Source organism: Carassius auratus, unplaced genomic scaffold (genome assembly GCF_003368295.1).
Source record: "Carassius auratus strain Wakin unplaced genomic scaffold, ASM336829v1 scaf_tig00217198, whole genome shotgun sequence".
In the NCBI taxonomy this organism is placed as follows: domain Eukaryota; kingdom Metazoa; phylum Chordata; class Actinopteri; order Cypriniformes; family Cyprinidae; genus Carassius; species Carassius auratus.
In genome coordinates this window covers 85,158-103,357 of record NW_020528938.1, presented here as the reverse complement: position 1 = coordinate 103,357, position 18,200 = coordinate 85,158, and the positions used below count along the sequence as shown (strand labels likewise).

General features: G+C 38.3%; 1 protein-coding gene across 1 annotated transcript; it reads right to left on the bottom strand.

Moving 5' to 3' along the window:
- Positions 1 to 1,869: 1,869 nt before the first annotated feature.
- Positions 1,870 to 16,933, bottom strand: LOC113100223 (SE-cephalotoxin-like). Its single transcript, XM_026265012.1, has 4 exons — positions 14,302 to 16,933; positions 5,013 to 5,155; positions 4,767 to 4,882; positions 1,870 to 2,189 (listed from the first exon to the last, which is right to left on the bottom strand). Exons 1-4 carry the CDS (start codon positions 16,919 to 16,921, stop codon positions 2,063 to 2,065), a joined length of 3,006 nt encoding a protein of 1,001 aa, XP_026120797.1. The 5' UTR covers positions 16,922 to 16,933; the 3' UTR covers positions 1,870 to 2,062.
- Positions 16,934 to 18,200: the final 1,267 nt, after the last annotated feature.

The following is an 18,200-nucleotide window of genomic DNA, read 5'->3' as shown; positions in this document are numbered from 1 at the left end:
CAGTTTTACAGATTCGATTATGAAATTTTTTATGAAGTCTTGGAAGACTTGTGGCCTTAGCTACACTGTGTTTTCAAACTCATTTCCTACATCAACATTTTTTTACATACATTTAAAACATATGTTTTTAATATTTTTATTTTTGTTTTTATGTTTGAGCTTATATATCTCTATTATCATAACAGTCTGAGTGATTCTGATTCCTGAACAGTAAACTTTAAAGTGTCAGCTTTGTGAACAAAGGTTGGTTATGTATCTAGTGAGAAAGAATCATGAGCAGAAACCTTTTTATTTTGGGTATGTAATTTCGGTCTCCATGCCAAAAAAGGGGGGTTACTAGTAAGGGGTTAAATATAAACTGAATTTTCTGTTTGCGAATATATTCACAAGCAGAAAATACCGTTTATATTTTTAAAGTAATTGGCTATTGAACGCAAGTCTCAAGGTACAAAGTATTACATTTATATAAACATTTTTTATTAAATAAAGCTAATATTTCAAATACTTGTATAATCAAATAAAACAACAGTCTCTAAAGAAAATGTACCACGTTTTTACTATGGTAAATATGATTTAACGATAGCGTTTATTGTGAAACCACAGTAGCCACAAATGTACAGTTGTCTGAGATGTCATGAAATGTTCTTTAACTTCATGAACAATAAAATGTAGTCATCGTTCTGCTATGGTTTATTTTCATGATAGGTAAACACAGGTCACAAGTTAAATTTATGCATATTCAAGTTAACACGGTCACATTTCCTTGATTCAGCAGCTGCAAGATGTGACGCTGAGAGTCCTGTGTTGAATCCAGAGATCTGGAGCTGATCGATAGCTGATCGAGTAGATCGATAGCTCGGTGGTTCGTGACTGTTGTCTCGCGGCGCGTCGTCTTTTAGCGCGTGTTCGGCCAGGTTGCACGTGAATAAACATGTAAATGAAAGAGAAAAAAACAGACTTACTTGTGGCTTGGAAGTTCCCGGTAAACTGGACATTTTTGTCACGTCACCATGCCAGAGGCTTCAGAGCTGACGACGGGTTCCAGTAAAGTGAAGTAGGCCTACTTCTTCAGTATGCCTATATGCAAATTATATGCAAACTACGCTCTACTTACCCTCCCCTCAGACCCCTCCCATCTCCACGCCAAAACAGTGACATTGTAAAAAAAAAATCTGTCACTGAAAAAGTGACATGAAGAAAAAATGAAAAATTCAAATAAATCCCAATACAATAAAATAATAAGGTTGTAAGATTTTAATTATTTAATTTTTTCAGTGCCAATACTTGTTTCAATGCCAACACAACGGTTTTCAATGCAAATGTTTCAATGCCAATGTTTCCTTTTTCAGTTCCGCTTTTGTTTTCATTGACAATTTTAATTTGTGATGCCAAATTTTAAAGGCACCATTCTGGCTCCATAGAACTGGCCCCCCAACTGAGCCTGGTTTCTCCCAAGGTTTTTTCTCCATTCTGTCACCGATGGAGTTTTGGTTCCTCTGGCTTGCGTAGATGGGGACACTTAATTTCCAGCGATATTGTCGACTTGATTGCAAATGATTGCACAAAGCTGTGAGGGATAGAAGTTCAGTGTTGTCCCAGAGCGAAAATTCTAAAAAGTTTCTTAAATATAAGATTTTATTTTGACTGATATTAATTACTCATCGATCACTATCAAGTAAATTGTTAAATCAAGTGAATTTTATACACTCCCAAAATCTACTGTCAACAAAATATTTAAGCCGCAAATATTATTTTGAGATGTAACACTGAAGAAAGACATTGTATGTAAATTTAGGAATGTTTATTGAAACATTTAAATTTTGCAGAGAGCACTGAATTTTACTGCAAACTTACATTACATATCCTGCACATGCTCACTTTCATTAAATTCTAATGTCCAATACAATTTATAACTTTTTTATTCCTAAAAAAAAAAAAATCCCACTAAACATTTAGGTTCAGTCTGTCTTTTTAAAGATGAATACAGCCTCCATCAAATCAAAGCTTGAAAAAGGAACTAGAGAAACGTAAGCACTGAACAGTGAATCATGGTGAAGTGTCTTCACATACATGGTTGTGTAACCAGAGCATAGAAACTTCCATCCCGGGTATATGAGTCAAGGGGAAAATGGCACAGAAAGCCACGTCGCGTGTTGAAAAGCTTCCCCACATAGCCATTTCTCTTCAAACTATTGGGCAAAAAAAAAAAAATTAAAGGAGAACATTAGAACACAGACATGACATGTTTTTAATCTCAGTAAAACATTTCTGAGTTGGATTAAATTATTTTACAGTTAAAGTCTGCAAACATAAACATTTTATAAAGGCTTCCTTCTTTTTATTTCCCCCCAAAATGAGAAATTATAATAACTGTAGTGTAATAAAGTACTTACAAATCATTTGAAAACTACCATAATTAATATTTGATCAACTTTAATACATTACTAGACAAATTTTGAGTTCCTCATTCATCGTCACTGTAATTAACAAACCATTGTTTAACCAGGACATATATATATATATATATATATATATATATATAAAGAGTTAGACAATGCTTTTTTTTTTACTTATTAACAGTAAATAGTTCTCATTTTAAATCAGGTCATGGAAAATTGGAAAATGATTAAGTGCTTTAAACCCAACCTTTATTATACATTAATTACATTCATATTCAGTGTTCCTTATTTTTAATTTTTTAATACATTAAGCACATACTCGCACACACATTTTCCATGTTTAATAGACTTTCCATAGAAATTAGTTTGATACTGTACAACCTATATATTCTTTTCAATAAACCTACATTTAATGCTTGATGCATTTTAACACATTTGTATGTAATTCACATCGACGACAGCGCAGTTAATAATAATAAAGTTTCGTTTAATGTATTTTTTTTAATTTTCTGTGACCCAATCTAATTTGAGAACTGATCACAATAAGCCGGCAGCCATATCACCCTGGAGCCCAAGACCGGTTGCCCACTGAAGCTGAGCCTGGTCAGTACCTGGATGGGAGACCTCCTGAGAAAACTAGGTTGCTGCTGGAAGAGGTGCTAGTGAGGCCAGCAGGGGGTGCTCACCCTGTGGTCTGTGTGGGTCCTAGCGCCCCAGTGTAGTGATGGGGACACTAAACTGTCAACAAGCACCGTCCTTCGCACCAGTAAGCTGGTGTGTGGTGGGCGTTTTGCGCAATATGGCTGCCGTTGTATCATCCAGGTGGATGCTGCACACTGGTGGTGTTGGCGCAGTGGATAAGACACATGCCTTTGGGGTTCGAATCCACTGTGAGACACCAATGTGTCCCTGAGCAAGACACTTAAGCCCTAGTTGCTCCAGAGGTGTGCGACCTCTGACGTATATAGCAATTGTAAGTCGCTTTGGATAAAAGCGTCAGCTAAATGAATAAATGTGAATGTGAAATGTGGTGGTGGACGAGGAGATGCCCCTGACAACGTAAAGCGCTTTGAGTGCCTAGAAAAGCACTATTTAAATGTAATTAATTAGACTTCACACACATAATAATAGTGAACAAAGTTTTGCTACATTTTGATTGCACTAGTGGACTGACATAAGTAAACTGTCCAACACCATCAGATAAACTGTCCAACACACTTCTCATACTTAATCAGAGAAATAAGTATTCTCAGTGGCAGCTACGTGTAGTGTAACACCTTACACAAATTCAGCTGGTAGTGGACTAATGAATTTAGCATGACAGTTCAGTCTTCTTCCAACATATTTGGACTCAATGCGTTCGTAACATTGCCAAAGGTATTCTGGTTGTGGTTTGGTAAGTGAATGATGCATTGCTAAAACTTTAGTGACATTTTTCTAAATGTGTGTTTGGACTATGCAAATAAGTTCCACAGGAGGAAAGAAGGGTGGATTCCATCTGCTCTAATGGAAACGGCCAAACACAGCCTGGAAATGGGGACGCGCCAGATTGCATCGGAAAGAGATTGCCATCACCTCCTCATCCAAGAGAGATAAAGCTTAGCTTTCCAAAAGACACTCTTTGTTCTGAGTCTGAGTCCTGTCAGGGGGAAGGACACTAAAAGAGCAAGTCTCCGGCCTGTGAAGTTGAGACTGCAAATGATCAACAAGTTCTGAGTCTGCAGTCTTTTGCGGGGAAGACACTGCAGCATGAGCTCTTGAAGCTCCGCCCTCTTTTTTGAAAGGGGACCAGGAGCAGCAGCTCATTTGCATTTAAAGGACACACAAAAATGGTCCATTTTTGTTCACTCCCAAAAAGTGGCGATTTAGGCATGTTAAAAATTATTCTTTATTTTGAGTTAAGTTAACGTACACACTCTGGGGACATCAGAGACTTATTTTACATCTTGTAAAAAGGGGCATAATAGGTGCCCTTTAATTGTTGTGGTATCACAAGCCAACATAATTTCCTGTTCTGTCTCCTTCGCTTTATTTTTCTGCATTGTTGACTGCATGGAAGAGCAAAAGTTAAGGGTGATTCACACTTGTTTATTTGTGTTTTTAAATCAGTAATAAAGAGATAGAGTGAATCTGCTGCCTGCGTCTAAATCCACAAAACACAGAAAAAAGTTTGAAACACAGAAAAAAGTCGCTGGCCGCACATCACACTGGGTGTTGTGAGCCACCAGTTACATATAGTCCATTAGTGTATTAAATACTGTTTGAAAATGTATAAATTATTTGCTAAACAATTGCAAGTACTTTATTATACTATAGTTATTATGAAGTGTCTCGAGTAATATGTATTGTATTTGTATTGGCACTAACCTACACACGTAGTAATGGACTCCTGGAAACCTCCTCGAGTCGTCATAGGTGTACATGTTTTCTTGTGCCCCCTCCACCCATTTCCAGCCACGTCCTCCGCACGGATCAACCAGAACCTGCAGATTATTAATACAGTATTTAAGTTCTCAAGAAATTGGAGAAGCAACATCTCCTTGACTGCTGTCGCATGTGTATTTGTTATCTGTAGTGTTTTAAACATAACTGTTATGTACTGCACTGAAGTACCTCATAGCTCTCGGCTTTATGAGTTTCCCAGTCTTTTTCATAATAGCACCAGCTAAGCTTTATGAATCCACTGTGCCACCCCCCGTCAGGTCCGATGGCTCTGCACAGCTCAAGGCCAACTTTAGAACGAACAGAATCTATAACTGACAAGGATTTAAGGGTTAATCAAGCCCAGTGATGTGCGAGGAGCTTTTTCTAGCTTGAAGATACAATGCTGTTGTCTTACATGAGCAAAGAGTTAGGGTTACAACTCCACAACTAGGGTTAGGTATTGTTTGAATTTAAACAATTCTTATCGATTTCCTAATTTTGATTCCAATAAAGATTGCAAACATTTAATTGTAGCTGAATGTCAGTGTCACCTCTGCGCACTACATCTCCCACAATCCTCCCTGATTTTCATCACCTGCACTCACTTCACAATCAACACGCCTGTCTGCGATCCTCATCTTCAAGTTTAAATGAGCCAACACCACACAAACACACAGGTTGTGTCCCAATTCGCATACTCTCTAAATGGTATTCAGAAATAGAAATAGTACATCCAAAATCATAGAATGTTGTTCTGTGGGTTTTTTGGCCATTAACATTTAAATGCATCATTGTTTTCAATCACAATATTAACATTAAGGGAGACTCCTCATGAAAGATCCTTGACTGTTAGACCAATGTGCTGCTGCATTTCTTTAAGAAATTGTAGAAAATTAAATTAATTTGGATGTGGATGGTTTTAACTGTTAAGAGATCAATCATCTCAGGGCAGTTTATAGTGACAGGATGGGACAGACCTGTCCGTTTATGATGATGCAGTAGTACGTCTCTTCTTACTGCTACACACTCACAAGAGTACATACTTTTAGGTTGTAGTACAAGTAAGCGAATTGGTACACCGCAACAGAGATCGTCTGATCCCATCACTTACTAGGACTGCTATATTGTCTAAGTTTACAACTAGGACTACTCGTACTGCTAAATGCTACTTACCACTTGGCCAAGCTAGTACTTCAAATGTGTGTTCATCTTTGTATAGAGTAATATATGCTAAAGCTGCAAGGATAAGAGACATTAAAGAATGCTTGAATGGAGAATGTGCCAAATGCAGAAGCAATATCTATCAGCTCAACAGTGGGTATAATGCTGAGGCTCCAGTGAGATTTTTTCAGTGGACAACTGAACTGGGAGAAAGGAAAACAAAGAAAGTGAGAAAGAATCACAACCAGTCCGAATGACTGTGAAAAAGGAGATGGAGTGTTCACTAGGAGATAGGTGACTGATAGGTTTCAGAACCAGCTGAGAGTTTTCAAAAGGCACCATTTCAACAATAAAACACAGTACAACCACTACCGGGAGCTCAAGAAAAACATGAAATCTGACGAGTGTTTGATTCACATTGATTTTTCTGAAAATGATGCATGCAAATTATCAGCAGAAATTCAGGCAGTTTATTTTGCATCCTCTCAGCAGCAGGCAACTCTGCATACAAGAATCCTTCATGTGGGTGGAGAGGACAAACATTTGTGCTTTACTACCATCTCAACATCAAAAGAGAAAAGTCCACCCGCTATATGGACACACTTGGCTCCTGTGCTTGATCATGTGAAAACCCACCGTCCATCGGTAAGTTTAGTTCATTTTTTTAGTGATGGACCGTGGGCCCAATACCGTCAGAAGGGCAACTTCTATATGTTTAGCACAGAGTTGTTCAAGAAGGGCTTCAAGAAAGGCACATGGAGCTTCTTTGAAGCAAGCCACGGAAAAGGTGCTCCAGATGGAGTGGGTGGAGTTTTAAAAAGAACAGCGGACAGACTGGTCAGTGAAGAAAAAGACATTCAAAATGCCAAGACACTGTATGATTGTCTACTGAATGTCCAGACCTCTATACAGCTGTTCTACATGGATGAGGAAGCTGTGGGGAAAGCTGTACCGAAGATGCCAAAACGACTCCCGGTGGTTCCTTCAACAATGAGCCTCCATCAGATGATCACTCTCACACCAGGAAAGATAATCTACAGAGATGTCAGCTGTCTCTGCTCTACTAAGCAGATTCTTGAGTGTATGTCACAACACACAAAGATTTGAATTTGATGTTCAGCCCATCCTTTATGCCACCTTTGAAACTGAGGTTCAACCAACACTTTCTGACACCACCGAAGATTAGCAATCACAGAAAACACATGAAATCAACTGGGAAATCAAAAATTTAATTGGACAGTGGTGTGTCATCAAATATGATGATGAAATTTATCCTGGGACCATCGCTGAGGTCAATGAGACACATGCAAAAGTCAAATGCATGCACAAAGTTGGGAAAAATCGCTGCTTATGGCCAAACCATGAGGATACTTTGTGGTATCTCTTTGATGATGTCCTCAGAATCATCCCAGAACCAATCGCGGTGACGGGACGCCATGTAGAAATAAACAAAGACATATGGGCAGAAATGGCCAATAACTAATTTGCATGCCCAGGGTGTGAGGGGACCGCTATGGCATTTTATTTTCTATATCAGTAATGCCTGAGACACAGTTCATTTTCAAGTTCATTAAATATTTGTATATCAGATGTATTTGATAGGATTAAATTGTTGTTTAAACTTTTAGCATCATTTACATTTAGATTTTACCATTTAAAATGGTTTCAAAAGTTTCAGAGTCTGGCTGTCACGTTTGGTATGGTTTCATTTCTTTTTGAAGTTTAGTCATGGTCATGGTTCCTGTTTGTCTTGTGATTCCCGTTATCCTGTCATTAGATCTTTTCATGTGCTTCCTTTTGGTTCATGTGTTATATTCTTATCGGTTATTGTTTGTTCAGTTGTTTTCTCATTGGTTCATTGTCTGATTGTTCACAGGTGTTTCTTGTTAGTCATTAGTCTTTAGGCTTGCTTGACTTGAATCGGCGCTGCACAAATCGATGAATGACAGCAAAGTACCACAAGAGAGATTAGACAGCAGACGGCTCTTATGCTTTTCAATCACTCTCGCGGTACTTCAATGTCATAAACCGATCAGTCTGTGCAGCGCCGGTTCAAGTCGAGCAAGCCTTTAGTGTATAAATATGTGTATAAATAGCCTCCATGTCACCCATTATATTTAGTCTAGCTTTGCTCCCTCGAACTGCTGTTTTGGGAGTGTCAGCTTTGTTTATTTTGTTTACATTTATTTGAATAAAGCTGCACTGTTTTCTTTGCAACTCGACTCAGTGGATCTTATTACACTGGCAGAAAACGTTGTTGTTTTTGATCTTTTAACTATGGGTGGTCAACTCTGTTTGTAATGTCAACTCTGTTATGATCAATGTCAACTCTGTTTTTTTAAGGTTTTACTTAAAAAATATCATCATATGTGTTTTATTGTTAACAAATTGATCAGAATCTTATTAGCATAACTAGTATTCTTACTGCATGGAGTTTTAAAGGATTTCATTCATTTTTAAAGCCATGCTTAGAGAAAATGCAGACAATCTAGGCAACTTTTCAGTTAAATGTGCTGATATTTTTACCCCAAAACGAAAAGTCTCTATCTTATTATGCTTAAAGTTGCATTAATGGATGAAAAGACAAAAGTTCTCTTAGGGATGAAAGGTTTTAAAATTGTGTTACATTTGTTAACTGTATATATTTGACCCAATTTGTCTATAACAGAGTTGACAGATTTTTCTGTTCAGTATTAATTTTTTAAATCTTACAAGTTGAAGATCAGCAAATATTGAAAATGATGAATTTAAAGTTCATTCTATGAAAATAAAAAAGTTGAACAGAAAAAAATAAATCCTGTTTTTTGTTTTCTTTCTCTACTTGAAATGTACCCGCAATTCTGGAATGACCCATATATTCATGCATACACCTTCATGCATATGCATATGCATACACATGTACATATACAATATATGAAAAGAGTAGTTACAGGAAAGACCAATATTACAAAATCACAGGAAAGGTCTATAATCTATCTCTTTCTTTTGGTTCCGAAGATTCCAACGTGGTTTTTTGGAGGGCAGCTTCCATCTAAGGAACCTGAAAGATAACATTCCTTTTGGACAATTTCAGCGTCTTAGATGCATCTGCAATAATGACTCTGCAAATGCAGGCTCAAGATATGACATTAAGGTTCAGGGCTAGGGGCTACTCACCAATGATAGAAAAAGCAATAATAAAAGCACGCTCCACAACACGCTCTGATCTACTAAAGAAAAAAAAGCGGAGGAAAGACATGGCTAAAAACAACTCTAGACCTGTCTTTGTTACCCAATATAGAAGTAGTGCCTCTGAAATGAAACAAATAATTAAGTCCAATTGGGGGTTAATTCAAAGTGATTCTATTCTGAAAGACGTTTTTCCATAGCCGCCTATGACTATGCTCAAGAAGGCACCATCCATAAGGGACAAACTTGTAAGAAGTTACCTTCCAGGTCCTGGACAAAAAACATGGCTAGAAAAAGGGTTGTGGGGAACCAATAGGTGTGGATCTTGCAGTCATTGTGAGGGTGTCATTCAAAGTAAGACTTTTTGCGATCTGAGAACGCAGAGAGAATTTAAGACTATTGGTTTTATTAACTGTAACTCTGAATATGTGGTCTAACACCTACAATGCCCATGTGGGTGTTTCTATGTGGGCAGAACTAAAAGAAAACTAAAAGAGCGGTTTTATGAACACAAATATGCAATTAGAGTCAATAACGAAGATTACCCTATGGCCAAACACTATAAAGAAATACACCATAGTGACCCTTCATCTTTGAGAATTCAGGGCATTGAAATGATTAAAAAATCAATACGTGGAAGTGATATTTTTATTGTTATTGCACCGTGAAACCTTTTGGATATGGAGTTTCAAAGCAATGGACTATCCAGGATTAAATGAGGAGACAGATTATAGACCTTTTCTGTGATTTTGTAATATTGTCCTTTCCTGTAACTACTCTTTTCATTCTGTATATTGTATATGTGTATGCATATGTATGCATGAAGATGTATGCATGAATATATGCATGCTATCTGTTGCTTGTGTTTTTGCTTACATTGTGACCAACAGCTTTATTGCTGAGAATCATGTGAGAGGTGTGCCCTAGTAATATATGCATGAATGTATGTGCATGCTATCTGTTGCTTCTTTGTTTATTGTTGTGACCAGCAGCTTCGGTGTTGAGAACCATGTGAGAAGCGTGCCCTAGCAATGTATGCATGAATATATATGCATGCTATCTGTTGCCTGTGTTTCTGTTTATTATTGAGACTAATAGTTTTAGTGCTGAGAACGGTGTGAGAGGCGTGTCCTAGTAATTACCTGCAGACCTTCAATACTGATTGTCAGCACATGTGTGTTTGCTTCTACCTGTGTGTCTTTGTCATTATAAGATCAGTTTTTTATCTGCTTCACTATGCACTGAAGAAGGCCCCATGCCGCTACGCGTGGGCATTTTAAAGTTGTCCATTTAGGACAAGTCATTTTTGCAATAAAGACATTTTAATTATGGAGTGCCTTGGCTATCAGAGATTTTATTTCTATACACTGCCTCTTTAGATGTTCTACCTTTTGAGCATGCCATTCATCTTGAATCTAAACAGTACACTGACTGAACTGCTGTGAAGAGAGAACTGAAGATGAACACCGAGCCGAGCCAGTTAACGAACAATAGATTGACTTGTTCTCGATGCACACAGTTTCAATGGAGGGACTGAGAGCTCTCGGACTAAATCTAAAATATCTTAAACTGTGTTCTGAAGATGAACGGAGATCTTATGGGTTTGGAACGACATGAGGGTGAGTTATTAATGACATAATTTTCATTTTTCTGTGAACTAACCCTTTAATATACAGAGCCGTAGTTCTACGACAAGTTACTCAATATCACGTTCATAACTGCATGCGATTCATCTGTGATTATGAATGCGATATTGCGTAGCTTGTCAGTGAACTACAGCTCTGTATATTAAGTGCTTCTCCATTTAAAAGCAGGTGACATTTAATTGTGAAGCCCTAGTTTAAAAAAAACATAAACAGTCAATAAAACAGCTTGTGATAGTCACAACAGTTGTAACATAACATAGCCTTCCTTAGAAAAGCCAACGATAAAACTTTGACATCACTATTTAATTTAAAGTTGGAGCCTTCATTTGTTTTACTTGTGAAGAATGACAGCTTGGATGCTACTGTCTTTCTTTTTTAGGTGGAATTTTCACATTAATTTTACAGTAAGCATGATTTTATTGTTTTAATTTTGACTTTAATCATAAATATTAAGAGGTTAATCTTATTTTATTTAGTTATTAATTTATCTTTCAACGTACTGCATGCAAACACAATCTTGGCACAGTGGCCCAAAAAACTAATAAACGAACAAGAACAAGTTCTGCATTCAAGGACATGCAAAAGCGTACCGCAATTACCATTAATGTGTTGGAGAAATAGTACAGAGATATTTAAATGATTTATAAATAAACTAGTGTTTTCTCAGTCAATGTTGCAAAGATGAAGTTTATAATCCTGACTTTCCATCTCCTCACTGGACTTTAGAGAGAATGCATCTTTACGGATCACAATAGTAATTTAAAGCATTCTATAGATATATTTAACATGTCTGTGTAGGGTTGGGTACCGAAACGATCGATTAATTGAAATATTTGTCCTGGTTCTCCGAAATGTACACAAGAAGCACGGGCGTCACTATGCCTTTTTGCTGGGGGTATAGCATTTAGCTCCATAAACTGTACACAAATTTGTGACCACTTCAGAGTCAGTCCCCAGCACGAGCTGACTCAAACAGAAACCGAGGACACAAGCTGTTTATCGACAGATTGTTAGAATATCTGTGCTGTTCTTTGTCATAAATAAAGTTTACAAAAGGTCAGGAGGGAGGAATAGGTTTCCCATCTACTGATCTCACCATCACTGAATCTGTGTGTTATTACACGAAGAAACAGATGAAATTGAGACTGTGGTCATATCAAGACACTTAAAGAAACCTTCCTGCTAAGGTACCTGAGAAAAAAAACGTGTAAGTACTGATGTGCCTAAAGGCGGGCGTACATGGTGCGAATTCAGATGGTCGGAAGATCGTATGTCCACGCACACGGCACGAGTGAGTTTATCTGAAAATCGTACGGACGAGATAAAATATTGATACGAGCCGTGACTGTTTCCTACACGTACAGGTTATTTTTCAGCAATAGGAAACCGGGAAATTTGGTTACCCTGTGTGTGAGTTCTTGTATATGGTTTATAAATATCTGACATGGTTTGTGAGGACAATTACTGTGCCCTCGTAAACCAAATGGCTTTAAAAAAGGCTACCACACTTAAGTTTTTATGTGTCTATTCTATGTGTTTATTATGTACATCTATTTTTATGCGTTTATTCTAATTTACTGTATTACTTAAACGTGCAAGTGAAATGCTGTTTGCTTCGTAGATAGCAGTTACAGGCTGTTATTTGCGCACCAGTCTGTGTTATGTTAGAGCCTCATCTGCTATAGCGCTACTGTGCTATACAAATAGCCTATGAGTGTAGCACAGAATAGACCCAATTATAGGATAACCGAATCAACTTTTTCATATCATAGCATATATTTGCGCTAATGTGCTGAATTTTAAAAGTTAGTCTTGGCGATGTCCAGACGAGTAAAAAAACTTTTTGCGCATTTCAATATGCTATAGTGCGCACCTAGCCTAAGTGTCTGTTACGTTCAATAAAAAAAACACACATGGCTCGTTTCTCAAGTCCAAGTTTAATTTTTTGAACTTGTTTGAAATGGATTGAATCATTATTTAAAATAATCTTGGAGATTTTTGAATTGCCTAAATCATAAATACAACTGCAACAGAAGCTGAAATATGGAGGCATGCTATAAGGTGGTTTGCCCTTTCGGCGGACAGGAGAGGAGGGCGCAAGGAGAGATTGGCGTGTCAGCAGCAGGAGCAGCAACAGCACCAGCTGCCACAGCACCCACCTAGTGATTTTGTTTAAGTGCATGTTTTGTTTTTTTCACATTGTGTTTATAGCCTGTGCGTTTTTTTTATCCATTAATTCTGTGTTTGTTGTTGACTGTGTTTTGTGTTAATTGTTGACTTTGTTCATGACTTTGTTGTTCGTTTTTTATAATTAAATATATGAATTCGTGGTCATTAATTCTGTGTTTGTTAACTTTGTTCACGTTGTTTTAGTATGCGTTTTTAATCATTAAAACTATTTATTTCAGCTATAGCCTATAGGCCTATGCATTGCTCCAACTGAAACTAGCCTTTATCAAGTCAAGTTTTTTATTTATAGCCAAGTAATTGTAGTGAAAATGTAGGTTTATGCCTTGGTAGCATAGGTTACTATGATACCCTAACTGACAAAAATGCTGAAAATAAGGCAAAAGGACAGTGGTGATTTAAGCGGATTCGCAACACATCCGGCACAGCTCCGGTAGGCGGAATCGTTTCATGCACCCGTTACGTATATGTAACGGGATGATCAGGCAGTGCTGGATCGGCGCTGGCACATATCCGCAACAACCCCTAAAAACAGACCAGAAACGGCTTCGGCCCGATGTGCGTTTGGACTCCGGAACGAGTCCGTGAGGCGGATGCGGGCCAGACCCGGCTCTATCGTTTTGCGGCCCTGTTCCGTTACAGCATCCAGTGGCTATCTGGGAGGTAACATTTCTCCTTACAACGTCACAAGGAGGAGATATAAGATCTAAGGCAGAGAAAGATAGCAAAATCTGGATTTACACAGATTACAATTTCTAGAAACTTGGGGACCATATACAGGCTAGGGGATCTCATATTAATGTTAAAACACCTCAGAAAGTGAAATTTTCATGTCACAGGACCTTTAAATATTTGTAATGTTCTTTAATTTTGTGTCAATAATCAATAGTTTTTTTTGTGGCTCTTTTTAAATATAGGTTGAGACAGGGTTTATATATTCAACTCACTGTCTGAAAAAATAGCAAAGTATCTATATTTCTTTTTGTTTCTTTATTAGCTTAAAAAAAACTAAACTGAACTATTTTAATGGCTACAACAGCAGCTGTGCAATGGGGGAGAGAGAGAAAAAAGACCAAGGCTCCCGTCGGAGTTGGGCTAAGAATTCTGATAAGCTGTCGGACAAGGGTTCGGGCAGGGCTTTATTCGTTACCTAGTTTCGATCAAAATTTCCCTCCTCAGCTCGGCGGGCCCCCAATCTGCCCTTTAGCACCTGCATACCCAGATGCTATGCCCTGCTGGCATGGACTTCAGCACATTGAAAGTAGGAATCAGCCTAATCTTATGTGAGTATATTTGAAGTAGAAGAGTTTTCTTACTGCGGGGTCCGCCATCGGGATTTACCCACTTGAGGTCCTGACTCTTGCATCCCTGGTATGGGTCTCCTTTCCATGGGCTCACACAGTTGCAGGTCCTATCGTGATTATGGGAATAGCAGTTGGTGTTCACTCCACATGGATTCACCAAGCATGCATCACGACATGTGCCGAGGAAGCCAGTGCAGGCCTCATCGTACTTACAAACGCTGTGTAGTGTGCAGTTGTTACACTTGTGAGGTATGAAGGAAGGACAGGGTGGCTGTGAGCATTTGTACTCTGCTGGCCAAGGGTGTGTGGCAGAGCCCCAGCCAGGCGAGCATAAGGCCTTGCAGGCGGTGGCTCCACCTTCAGATTTGCACTCAACTTGCCCGTTTACCTGCTCGGCGTAACACACAGGTAAGGCACTCCAATTCCCTCCAGAACACACTACGATCTCGGGGAAAGGCTTGTATAATCCAGCACATTTAATTTTCACCTGCTGCTGGGCTGTGCTGTGGTAGAGCTTCTCACAGTGGTTGTTCTGAAGATCCCCAGCCTTTAGCGGGCCACATCCATTTTTATTGAAGAGTTTCCATTGCTGTGAGACGTAGTCCTGAAAAAACTTCTTAACAAAAGCAGTGTTCTCTGATTTTCCAGTGACCAGTAAATATTTAGACCAAGCTAAAACTGCTTCCTTTTCCAGGGCAAATAGGTAGCGTACAAAATAATCAATCTGGTCACTGTAGCCTTTTGTGCATTCTACTGGTTCACCAGAATGACTTTGTGAGTCCTGGATCAGAGACTCGCGAAAGATATCCAGAATGTTGTGTTTGTCTCCAAATCCAGTGCCCATCATCATGTGATGAAATTCTTTGAGGTAAAACTGAAAAGAGGGTCCCCCTGTGAACAGAGCTCCAGCTTCAGAAACATAGTAGTCTTGGGTTATTGTACTGTTTTGAAGATGTGAAAATGATGTTGAGATGTAGCGAAACCTCTGAATTACATTGCTGTATTTCACAAAGACTTGTGTCCACTGGATGTCATGTCGGACAGACTCAATCATTTCTTTAGTGAAGTCCTTCAGCTCCTTGACACTAAAATAAATCGCTGTCAGATCGGGGACTGGTTGATAGGTTATACCATTGATTTCATCTTCAAGATCTTCATAGTGAATCATATTTTGGATGCTTTCCTCACAATCTGGACCAAAAAACATCTTATGGCACTTGCAGAATCCTTGTGTGGTGCTCTCGATGGGTTTACATTCTCCATGTTTACAATTCACGTCTGAGCAGGGAGGCTTCACAATATTTGCTTTGAGGAAGATACTAAAGTCTCTTAAGGAGAAAGATACTGGTTCACACCTCATCTCAATATCTGCCATATCTGTTTGTGCATAATCTGATGGTTTTTTAACAGCATGAAGAAACCGTATGTGGCTGGTAACTTTAGCACCAAACCTGTGGAGTAGCTCTTCCTTCATTGTTAAACACTGCATGGTAATCTTCGAAACTATAATTACTTTTTCCAAACTGGATTGAATGCTGGCCTTTATGTTTTGATCAACAGCAGACCCCTTTTCTTGATGAATTAGGTGAATTGATGCCTTTTCTTGAGCATCGAAGTTAATTGAATGTCCAAAGGTAAACTCATCTGTGTTTGAGTGGGCAATTACTATCCATTTTAACCAGTGGAACTTGCTCTCCAAGTGTTTCTTAATATCTGTAGCTAGCTTTTCAGTACTTGAGAATCGTTGATTGCTAAGTTTCAAAGCGTCCTTATAAGCCCACGTCTCAAAGCCATCAGCACACTGAATCAAGGCATCCTGTATGGCTGATAAAGTGTTGGACAGTTGTGTGACTGCTTCTTGTGCCTTTGTGTCAGCATCATAGCCCTTTAGTTTGTAATAAAACACATTTAGCTTTAGTCCTGAAACCATCAGAGTGGTGAAGTAGGTGGTGTATTGGACCAGGACATCAAAATCTCCGCTGGATTTCTCAATGATGAGCTGTAAGAGATTCTTATTCAAGCTGACAGGATTGTTCTCATTAATGTATCTGTAGAAGTTAGCTACACTGTTCTCTGTGCCAGTGTTTTCATAGAAAGTGGTGAACCTCTCAGCCAGCCTGGTCTTCTGTTCCTGTGTGGAGGCAACGGGAGCGGTCTTTATGAATTCTGTCAACTTGGCCCAAGAGTTTCTGATCACATTCTCATCTTTGCCATAGCTGCTAGCATAGTTTGTCCATTCCATTTCTGTTTGCAGGGTTGAAATTTGAAGAGAGAGAGAGTCGAGTTTACGGTTGATCTCGGCAAATTGCTCCTTCATGAATTCAAACATTGGGTTTGATTGTGGAATGAAGGCAAAGATGAAGCTAATTAATGCCCCAATACAGCCAAAACTTGCTGCAACTTTGCCAAGAGAACTAAAGACTTTGAGGACTTTGAGTAGTGAGTCACGAGCTGTGTCTTCCTTTTTGTTTAAAACAAATTCAGCCAAATCATTGACACGTTGGAGTAATTCTTTAGACAATGTCATGCCCTTCTCTACTCGGCTGACTTGTGAGACTTTAATTCCAGCTGTGCCGAAACAGCTGTAAACAAGCAGATAAAGGATAGTGAAGAAAGTCTTCCCATTATCCATGCTCAGACAGCAGACAGCAGACAGCTTTAACCTGTTAAAAAAGAATGCATAATGTGTAATTAGAAGCATTGAAATTCATTGGCCTGGCATGGTGTCACTCCATTCACAATCTGCAATTCTCATTAATGCCACACACTTTTGTTTGTCAATTGTTTGCTATTCAAGCTACACTACAGAGGATTTCTTATTTTATTAAGCCAGTAACTGTTAGGGCTGACCTCGACTAAAGATTTTTCTAGTTGACTAGTGGTTATTTATTTAAGCCACCAGTCAACTAATCACACAATTATATTGCCATAAATCATAGTAATGATTACATGTTGTGAAAAAAAGGAATAGACTAAGTATATGCCGAGTTTCGGCTCATTTTTGTGCCGTGCTCAAGTTCACTGAGACAGAAATTTTTTCAGAAACTGGCAGAAAGCATATCCTGATAGTTTTCATTATAGCAATAGAACTAAACTAATATTTTTAAAGTTAAATGCAAGTGATCGTGTCAGCACCTGTATATAATTCTGAAACGCGCACTCGCCACAAACATGGATATGCCTAATGTCTAATAATAGCACATTTATCTAGGTCAATATAAGTGCAAGCAGATTTTAAAGTTGCTACCACTTGTCTTTCAAGTGATAAGCCATATCTGAGGTTGATGAATGATAGGCAAATGTTTGGATTTCCTGCTGTTAATGATCTGTCGATCGCAGCCTGAGTGATTTCGCCACTTCCTGTGGAGTGTTTTACAACTAACCGACTAATACAGTTTTGGTCGACCAAACTTCCTTGTTTGAATAGATATTGAGTTCTTGCCTTGGTGAGTTATATTTCACACATTCTTGATGTTTTTTGCAAGAAAACTGTTGCAAACTCGATAGCAAAGTGAGATCAATTGTTTAATGTGGGATGCATGCCATGTCAAGTCAAGTCTGCTTTATTGTCAATTTTTTCGCATGTACAGTACATACATACAGAGAATCGAAATTGCGTTACTCTCAGACCCCCGGTGCATACAGATAACATTAACAGTAGAGCCAAAAAATCTAGATCAAATATAAAATATAAGATACAACTATACAATAAGCAAATGTAAAAAGGACATATAATAAAATTAAAAATAAAGTTAAATAAAGCAACGCAAGGCACATGGCAGATAGAGTGCAAATCAGTGAAGTGAACAAACAGTGTAGATAAAAAGATTTTTAGTGCAAAAAAAGCTTATTCAGTCTGATTAAAGTGACAAAGGGCTCAAGAGCAGTTATTTTATTTAACTGACTGATGA

Excerpts from the sequence above, each read along its gene's own strand:
- LOC113100223 (XM_026265012.1), bottom strand. The coding sequence starts at position 16,921 with ATGGATAATGGGAAGACTTTCTTCACTATCCTTTATCTGCTTGTTTAC. Across the intron at positions 5,156-14,301 it reads TCCCGATGGCGGACCCCGCA|TTATAGATTCTGTTCGTTCT; the intron begins GTAAGAAAACTC and ends AATCCTTGTCAG. Across the intron at positions 2,190-4,766 it reads GTCCATTACTACGTGTGTAG|TTTGAAGAGAAATGGCTATG; the intron begins GTTAGTGCCAAT and ends TTTGCCCAATAG.